General features: G+C 50.7%; 1 protein-coding gene across 2 annotated transcripts in view; it reads left to right on the top strand.

The window, feature by feature from the left end:
* Positions 1-10,000, top strand: part of LOC112220822 (testican-1) — a 297,048-nt gene that overhangs the window by 148,281 nt on the left and 138,767 nt on the right. For both annotated transcript variants that reach the window (XM_024382717.2, XM_042303032.1), the window contains one exon: positions 1,924-1,969. In XM_024382717.2, the coding sequence (XP_024238485.1) occupies positions 1,924-1,969 (46 nt within the window). The remainder of the gene's footprint in view (positions 1-1,923; positions 1,970-10,000) is intronic.

Here is a 10,000-nt window from a genome sequence, read left to right as displayed (position 1 = left end):
CTTCTGTCTCCCTCTCTCCCTCTCTGTCTCCCTCTCTCTCCCTCTCTGTCCTTCCCTCTCTGTCTCCCTCTCTGTCTCTCTGTCTCCCTCTCTGTCTCTCTGTCTCCCTCTCTCTCCATCTCCATCTCTCTCCCTCTCTGTCTCCCTCTCTCTCCATCTATATCTCCCTCTCTCTCCCTCTCTGTCTCCCTCTCTCTCCCTCTCTATCTCCCTCCCTCTCCCTCTCTCTCCCTCTCTGTCTCCCTCTCTGTCTCTCTGTCTCCCTCTCTCTCCCTCTCTATCTCCCTCTCTCTCCCTCTCTGTCTCCCTCTCTCCCTCTCTGTCTCCCTCTCTCCCTCTCTGTCCTTCCCTCTCTGTCTCCCTCTCTCCCTCTCTGTCTCCCTCTCTCCCTCTCTGTCCTTCCCTCTCTGTCTCCCTCTCTCTCCCCCTCTCTCTCCCTCTCTGTCTCCCTCTCTCTCCCTCTCTGTCTCCCTCTCTCCCTCTCTGTCCTTCCCTCTCTGTCTACCTCTCTCCCTCTCTGTCTCTGTCTCCCTCTCTCCCTCTCTCCCTCTCTCTTTCTCCCTCTCTGTCTCTCTGTCTCCCTCTCTCTCCCTCTCCATCTCCCTCTCTCTCCCTCTCTGTCTCCCTCTCTCTCCCTCTCTATCTCCCTCTCTCTCCCTCTCTCTCTCCCTCTCTCCCTCTCTATCTCCCTCCCTCTCCCTCTCTCTCCCTCTCTGTCTCCCTCTCTGTCTCTCTGTCTCCCTCTCTCTCCCTCTCTATCTCCCTCTCTCTCCCTCTGTCTCCCTCTCTCCCTCTCTGTCTCCTCTCTCTCCCTCTCTGTCCTTCCCTCTCTGTCTCCCTCTCTCCCTCTCTGTCTCCCTCTCTCTCCCTCTCTGTCCTTCCCTCTCTGTCTCCCTCTCCCTCTCTGTCCCCTCTCTCTCCCTCTCTGTGTCTTCCCTCTCTCTCCCTCTCTGTCTCCCTCTCTCTCCCTCTCTGTCTCCCCTCTCTCCCTCTCTGTCTCCTTCCCTCTCTGTCTCTCCTCTCCCTCTCTGTCCTTCCCTCTCTGTCTCCCTCTCTATCTCCCTCTCTGTCCTTCCCTCTCTGTCCTTCCCTCTCTGTCCTTCCCTCTCTGTCCTTCCCTCTCTGTCTCCCTCTCTCTCCCTCTCTGTCTCCCTCTCTGTCTCTCTGTCTCCCTCTCTCTCCCTCTCTCTCACTCTCTCTCTCTCTCCCTCTCTGTCTCCCTCTCTCCATGCCGTATCTGTTTGTCTAACTCCCAATTACACAGTGGAAAACACTTCACCGATACGTACTAATTCAATTCAGACTAATAGCTAATTTCACCAACATGTTGCTCTTTCATTATGCAGCCATTTTAAGGTAATTACATATCACTGTGTCCTCGCCCCAAAATATAAATCCGAGATGAACAAATAAAAAGTGGATGTTCTGAACAATAAGCCCTCATCTAATGAGTATTAAACTTCTAACATTTGTGCTTGTGCAGATATAATTAGCGTTGCCGCGGGTTGAATCAGGCTGTTGGTTTTGAAGAGGCGATCCGGTAGTGAAGGGTTTAATCTGAGACTCATATCCCAGTAATATTTTCAATATTTTCAATCCGACTGATCTGTCGCCTGTGACAGAGAGATAATCAGGAGAGCGGATCGGGGTCCCGTCAGTATCGCTCTTTGAGCCTGTTTTTCTACTGACTGTCTGACTTTGATGGTGGGTCGGGCGTCGGGACCATGGATTGACTGGGGAAAATAGAGCTGTTTTCTGCAGTTCGGATGACTAGTGTTTGGAATATCAAACTCTGTTGAACAAGCTAGATTAATAGATTTGTTCCAGACTGTGTGACCTCAGATGTCTTCTTTTCAGTTTTTTTGTCAAGTTGTGTGTGTTTGATGAATACATAACCCTTTACCTTGTGTATTTTCCCCCCAGGATGACTACTTCAAAAGCTATGGTCCTGCTAAGCCAATCAACCAAGGTAAGGCCGGAGACAATGACGTGTGTGTGTGACGTATGTGTCACACCCTGACCATAGTTTACTTTGTATATTTCTATGTTTTGGTTGGTCAGGGTGTGAGCTGAGTGGGCATTCTATGTTTCATGTCTAGTTTGTCTATTTCTATGTCTGGCCTGATATGGTTCTCAATCAGAGGCAGGTGTTAGTCATTGTCTCTGATTGGGAACCATATTTAGGTAGCCTGGGTTTCACTGTGTGTTTGTGGGTGATTGTTCCTGTCTCTGTGTTTTCACCAGATAGGGCTGTTTCGGTTTTCGTTACGTTTCCACGTTTGTTGTTTTTTGTAGTTTTTGTATTGATTCGTGTTTTATGTTTTGTTGATTAAACATGGATCGCAATCTACACGCCGCATTTTGGTCCGACTCTCCTTCACCAAAAGAGAACCGTTACAGAATCACCCACCGCAACGGGACCAAGCGGCGTGTCAACAGGCAGGAGCCACAGGAGAAGCAACAAAGGCAGCAACAGCGGCGCAATGAGGATTGGACATGGGACGATATATTGGATGGCAAGGGTTGCTATACATGGGAGGAGATCCTGGCGGGAAGGGATCGCCTTCCATGGGAACAGGTGGAGGCAGCGAGGAGAGCAGAGGCAGCCGGAGAGAGGAGCCGGCGATATGAGGGAACATGGTTGGCAAGGAAGCCCGAGAGTCAGCCCCAAAATTTATTGGGGGGGGCTCACAGGGAGTAGGGCTACGCCAGGTAGGAGACCTGCGCAAACTCCCTGTGCTTACCGGGGGGCTAGAGAGACCGGGCAGGCACCGTGTTATACAGTGGTGCGCACGGTGTCCCCAGTGCGGGTGCATAGCCCGGTGCGGTATATTCCAGCTCCGCGTATCGGCCGGGCTAGATTGAGCGTCGAGCCAAATGCCATGAAGCCGGCTCTACGCATCTGGTCCCCAGTGCGTCTCCTTGGGCCGGCTTACATGGCACCAGCCTTGCGCTCGGTGTCTCCGGTTCGCCTGCATAGCCCAGTGCGGGCTATTCCACCTCGCCGCACTGGCAGGGCGACCGATAGCATTCAACCAGGTAAGGTTGGGCAGGCTCGGTGCTCAGGAGCTCCAGTGCGCCTGCACGGTCCGGTCTATCCAGTACCACCTCCACACCCCAGCCCTCCGGTAGCAGCTCCCCGCACCAGGATTCCTGTGTGTGTTCTCGGTCCAGTACCAGCACCACGCATCAGGCCTACAGTGCGCCTCACCTCTCCAGCACTGTCGGAGTCTCCCGCCTGTTCAGCGCAGCCAGAGCCTTCCTCCTCTACAGCGCTGCTGGAGTCTCCTGTCTGTTCAGCGCAGCCAGAGCTGCCAGCCTGCATGGAGCAGCCAGAGATGTCAGTCTGCATGGAGCAGCCAGAGCTGTCAGTCTGCATGGAGCAGCCAGAGATGTCAGTCTGCATGGAGCAGCCAGAGATGTCAGTCTGCATGAAGCAGCCAGAGCTGTCAGCCTGCATGAAGCAGCCAGAGCTGTCAGTCTGCAAGGAGCTGCCAGTCTGCAAGGAGCTGCCAGTCTGCATGGAGCTGTCAGTCTGCAAGGAGCTGTTAGTCTGCAAGGAGCTGTCAGTCTGCAAGGAGCTGTCAGTCTGCATGGAGCTGCCAGTCTGCAAGGAGCTGCCAGTCTGTAAGGAGCTGCCAGTCTGCAAGGAGCTGCCAGTCTGCACGGAGCCGCCAGAGCTGCCAGTCTGTAAGAAGTCGCCAGAGCTGTCAGCCTATATGGAGCAGCCAGAGCCGCCAGTCAGCGTGGAGCAGCCAGAGCCGCCAGTCAGCATGGAGCAGCCAGATCAGTCAGTCTGCCATGATCCGCCAGTCAACCAGACTCTTCCAGATTCGCCAGTCAGCCAGACTCTTCCAGATCCGTCAGTCAACCAGACTCTTCCAGATCCGCCAGTCCGCCAGACTCTTCCAGATCTGCCAGTCAGCCTGACTCTTCCAGATCTGCCAGTCAGCCGAACTCTTCCAGATCTGCCAGTCAGCCGGACTCTTCCAGATCCGCCAGTCAACCGGACTCTTCCAGATCTGCCAGTCAGCCAGAATCTTCCAGGTCAGCCGGACTCTTCCAGATCTGCCAGTCAACCAGACTCTTCCAGATCTTCCAGTCAACCAGACTCTTCCAGATCTGCCAGTCAACCAGACTCTTCCAGATCCGCCAGTCAACCAGACTCTTCCAGTGCCGCCAGTCAACCAGTGCCGCCAGTCTTCCCAGTGCCGCCAGTCTGTCCAGTGCCGCAAGTGCCGCCAGTCTGCCAGGATCAGTTAGATCCGCCAGCCAGCCAGGATCCGCCAGTCTGCCAGGATCCACCAGTCTGCCAGGATCCGCCAGTCAGCCAGGATCTGCCAGAACTGCCAGTCAGACAGGATCCGCCAGTCAGCCAGACTCTTCCAGATCTGCCAGTCAGCCAGGATCCGCCAGTCAGCCAGACTCTTCTAGATCTGCCAGTCTGCCAGGCTCTTCCAGATCTGCCAGACTCTTCCAGATCCGCCAGTCTGCCAGACTCATCCAGATCCGCCAGTCTGCCAGACTCTTCCAGATCCGCCAGTCTGCGAGACTCTTCCAGATCCGCCAGTCTGCCAGACTCTTCCAGATCCGCCAGTCTGCCAGACTCTTCCAGATCTGCCAGACTCTTCCAGATCCGCCAGTCTGCCAGACTCTTCCAGATCTGCCAGACCCTTCCAGATCTGCCAGACTCTTCCAGATCCGCCAGTCAACCGGACTCTTCCAGATCTGCCAGTCAGCCAGACTCTTCCAGGTCAGCCGGACTCTTCCAGATCTGCCAGTCAACCAGACTCTTCCAGATCTGCCAGTCAACCAGACTCTTCCAGATCCGCCAGTCAACCAGACTCTTCCAGTGCCGCCAGTCAACCAGTGCCGCCAGTCTTCCCAGTGCCGCCAGTCTGTCCAGTGCCGCCAGTGCCGCCAGTCTGCCAGGATCAGTTAGATCCGCCAGCCAGCCAGGATCCGCCAGTCTGCCAGGATCCACCAGTCTGCCAGGATCCGCCAGTCAGCCAGGATCTGCCAGAACTGCCAGTCAGACAGGATCCGCCAGTCAGCCAGACTCTTCCAGATCTGCCAGTCAGCCAGGATCCGCCAGTCAGCCAGACTCTTCTAGATCTGCCAGTCTGCCAGGCTCTTCCAGATCCGCCAGTCTGCCAGACTCTTCCAGATCCGCCAGTCTGCCAGACTCTTCCAGATCCGCCAGTCTGCCAGACTCTTCCAGATCCGCCAGTCTGCCAGACTCTTCCAGATCCGCCAGTCTCCCAGACTCTTCCAGATCCGCCAGTCTGCCAGACTCTTCCAGATCTGCCAGACCCTTCCAGATCTGCCAGTCTGCCAGACTCTTCCAGATCCGCCAGTCTGCCAGACTCTTCCAGATCCGCCAGTCAGCCAGACTCTTCCAGATCCGCCAGTCAGCCAGGATCTGCCAGAGCCTTCCTCCTCTCCTGTGCTGTCGGAGTCTGAAGAGCCCCTTTGTCCCGAGCTGCCCCTCTGTCCCGAGCTGCCCCTCTGTCCCGAGCTGCCCCTCTGTCCCGAGCTGCCCCTCTGTCCCGAGCTGCCCCTCTGTCCCGTGTTATTAAGTAGGGTTGCCGTGGCTAGGAGGTCACGGAAGAGGACAAGGTGGAGGAAGACTACGGTGAAGTGGGGGCCACGTCCAGCACCAGAGCCGCCACCGCGGACAGATGCCCACCCAGACCCTCCCCTATAGGTTCAGGTTTTGCGGCCGGAGTCCGCACCTTGGGGGGTTACTGTCACACCCTGACCATAGTTTACTTTGTATATTTCTATGTTTTGGTTGGTCAGGGTGTGAGCTGAGTGGGCATTCTATGTTTCATGTCTAGTTTGTCTATTTCTATGTCTGGCCTGATATGGTTCTCAATCAGAGGCAGGTGTTAGTCATTGTCTCTGATTGGGAACCATATTTAGGTAGCCTGGGTTTCACTGTGTGTTTGTGGGTGATTGTTCCTGTCTCTGTGTTTTCACCAGATAGGGCTGTTTCGGTTTTCGTTACGTTTCCACGTTTGTTGTTTTTTGTAGTTTTTGTATTGATTCGTGTTTTACGTTTGTTGATTAAACATGGATCGCAATCTACACGCCGCATTTTGGTCCGGTTCTCCTTCACCAAAAGAGAACCGTTACAGTATGTGTGTGTGCGTGCGTGGGGTGGGGGGGTGGGGGGGCATACAAATTTGTGTGTGTCTGTATGTGTGTGTGCTCCTCATTACCAGTGCGTCCTCTGAGAATAACCCGATGATGGATCGGTGTGGGGGTTGCTATAGGGAAGGATGGTCGCTCTAAACACACTTCATTAATGACACACACACACACACCTTTGGTTCCAGTGGGCTACCACCCTCTATCTCTTCTGGTAGATTAAGTGGATAAAAAAAAGCTCCAATCACACAGTGGAATCTTTATTTTACTCAATTGATCAGCGTTCCTGCGGGAGGCCCAGCAGATCAATACAGAGACGGCGAGGGAGGAACCGGGGGGGGCGGGGGGTGGAGAGCCAGCCTGACGAAGGCAGCTTGCCTGACGAAACGTTAATGGCTTCAGATAAATCATTTGCTATGGAGCCAGAGTTGAGGGAAGCTACTTTTTCTTTATGAAAAGCTGGAGAGCCACTAAGAGAGAGATGGGAGAGAGAATGAGGAAGATCTAGTGATTCTACGTATTATGGAGAGAGGTGGCAGTTGAAATGGGTCATTAGCCTTACAGACCATTCATGTCTGGGTGTATAAGTGTGTTAGTAGTAGTGGTAGATTTGTAGTCATTAGTTAAGCCTGATTCTGATCCTGATCCTAAGCCTTGGCCTCACTGATCCACTGTCACAACAGTCTAGTGGAGGATCAGCAGACATGATAAGACTGATAGGATCACTCCCCTCTGGGATGACAGGAAAAAGAAAGCGGGAAGGAGAGAGGGAGAGAGAGAGAGATGATATTTACAGTTTAAGTCAGACGTTTACATACACCTTAGCCAAGTACATTTAAACTCTGTTTTTCACAATTCCTGACATTTAATCCTAGTAAAATTCCCTGTCTTAGGTCAGTTTGGATCACCGCTTTATTTTAAGAATGTGAAATGTCAGAATTATAGTAGAGAGAATGATTTATTTCAGCTTTTATTTCTTTCATCACATTCCCAGTGGGTCAGAAGTTTACATACACTCCATTAGTATTTGGTAGCATTGCCTTTAGTTTTTTTTTTCATTTTGGGTAGCCTTCCATAAGCTTCCCACAATAAGTTGGGTGAATTTTGGCCCATTCCTCCTGACAGAGCTGGTGTAACTGAGTCAGGATTGTAGGCCTCCTTGCTCGCACACACTTTTTCAGTTCTGGGATTGACGTCAGGGCTTTGTGATGGCCACTCCAATACCTTGACTTTGTCCTTAAGCCATTTTGCCACAACTTTGGAAGTATGCTTGGGGTCAATGTTCATTTGGAAGACCCATTTGCGACCAATCTTTAACTTCCTGATTGATGTTTTGAGATGTTTCTTCAATATATCCACATAATTTACTCCCTCATGAAGCCATCTATTTTGTGAAGTGCACCAGTCCCTCCTGCAGCAAAGCACCCCCACAATATGATGCTGCCACCCCCGTGCTTCACGGTTGGATGGTGTTTTTCGGCTTGCAAGCCTCCCCCTTTTTCCTCCAAACATAACGATGGTCATTATGGCCAAACAGTTCTATTATTGTTTCATCACACCAGAGGACATTTCTCCAAAAAGTACGATCTTTGTCCCCATGTGCAGTTGCAAACCGTATGCCGGCCTTTTTATGGTGGTTTTGGAGCAGTGGCTTCTTCCTTGCTGAGTGGCTTTTCAGGTTATGTCGATATAGGACTCGTTTTACTGTGGATAAAGATACTTTTGTACCTGTTTCCTCCAGCATCTTCACAAGGTCCTTTGCTGTTGTTCTGGGATTGATTTGCACTTTTCACACCAAAGTACGTTCATCTCTAGGAGACAGAACACGTCTCCTTCCTGAGTGGTGTGATGGCTGCGTGGTCCCATGGTGTTTATACTTGCGTACTATTGTTTGTACAGATCAACGTGGTACCTTCAGGCGTTTTGGAAATTGCTCCCAAGGATAAACCAGACTTGTGGAGGTCTACAATTTTTTTCTGAGGTCTTGGCTGGTTTCTTTTGATATTCCCATGATGTCAAGCAAAGAGGCAGTGAGTTTGAAGGTAGGCCTTGAAATACATCCACAGGTACACCTCCAATTGACTTATGTCAATTAGCCTATCAGAAGCTTCTAAAGCCATGACATCATTTTCTGGAATTTTCCAAGCTGTTTAAAGGCACAGTTATCTTATAGTGTATGTAAACTTCTGACCCACTGGAATTGTGACACAGTGAATTATAAGTGAAATAATCTTGTCTGTAAACAATTGTTGGAAAAATTACTTGCGTCATGCAGAAAGTAGATGTCATAACCGACTTGCCAAAACTATAGTTTGTTAACAAGAAATGTGTGGAGTGGTTGAAAAACTAGTTTTAAATGACTCCAACCTAAGTGTATGTAAACTTCCAACTTCAACTGTAAGAGCTAAGAGAAATGTTTTTTTGTCCTCCCAGTGGGACTGGTGCTGTTTGTTATTTGAGCTCAGACAGGGTTTTATTCCATCTGTTATTTACTCCTCTGACTGGTCTGCTTCAGACTATAGATGATGCGTGTTGTGTTTGTCTGGAGCTTAGATCTGAGGGCACGCCCTAACGTCTCTCCCAAAGACTGACTGATAGTCACTTTGGTATTGCTGAATGTGTCCCAGAGAGCTCATAGTACATGCCACGAAAGAGAGAAGTGGATGACAAGAGAGCATTGCACTCTATCCTAGGGGGTTCAAGCTTGGGTCAGGGTTGATGTTACTGCAGCCTCTCTCTGGCCCTGCTATAGGACTCTCCTGTTCTACAGAGATGGCCTGTTTTAGACTCTAGGGCACAACACTACTCTCCTTAGCCAAGCTCATTCCATTTGGGATAATGGGAACCCCTTGGGGGGTCAACATGTGCCCCATTCCAATGATGTAGGCCAGGCGGTGAAACACATACACACACACACACACACACACCAGCGAGTTTTCCGTTATGTGTCAGTGTCTAGCAGTAACCCGCGGTGATGCTGAAACTATGATAAGGCACATTCATCACCACGTAGACTGTGACCTGCTGGCCTTGAGATAGCTGTCTGGAGCCCAATGTTCTTTTATCACAGGTGTGTGTGTGTGTGTGTGTGTGTGTGTCTGTGTGTGTGTGTGTGTGTGTGAGACGGAGGAGATAGGGCCTCTTCAGAATTTTATGGTGTGTGCGTGTGTTTCAGTAGGACTGAGTTTGCGTGTGAATGTTTCTGCGTGTGCTCACAAACACAGCTGGAGTGGGTGTTTTTCCACACCTTTAGGCATGTAATCCATATTTTGTGAGAGATCTTCACTTTTCATTGTTGGAATAATCAATGGAATGAATGAAGCTGTTTACACGTCACCTTTGAACCGAGTGGAGTAGTACATTAGATGTGTCAGACCTGGACTCATTGTTTCTTAATTACGTGGTGGTAATTGTGTGGTGTGGTGCACATCCTACTTAGTGTGTGGGTGTGTGGGCAGGTGTTTGTGTGAAATCATGTGTCAGCTGTGTGTTTCTGACATGTCTGCAGGTGTGCGTATGTGAGTGGTTGTTTACCCTGAATATTGTCATAGCATGGGAGTCTCTTCCTGAGGTATGTATAGAATTACCTTCCTTCCATATCTATCTATGTAGCAGATTTGTGAATGTTTTCATGTTCACTGTTTTTAATTCAAATGAAACCTTTTTCTGGTTTCTCGGTGTGATGTTGGCAATTCTTAGTAGTTAGATCAACTTCTGTTTTGTTCAAGACGGCTGCTTAACTCCCACTGTCTCCCTGCTGTAATGTGTGTGTGTGTGTGTGTGTGTGTGTGTGTGTGTGTGTGTGTGTGTGTGTGTGTGTGTGTGTGTGTGTGTGTGTGTGTGTGTG

Source organism: Oncorhynchus tshawytscha, linkage group LG21 (assembly GCF_018296145.1).
Source record: "Oncorhynchus tshawytscha isolate Ot180627B linkage group LG21, Otsh_v2.0, whole genome shotgun sequence".
NCBI classification, from domain to species: domain Eukaryota; kingdom Metazoa; phylum Chordata; class Actinopteri; order Salmoniformes; family Salmonidae; genus Oncorhynchus; species Oncorhynchus tshawytscha.
This window is presented reverse-complemented; position numbering and strand designations above follow the sequence as displayed.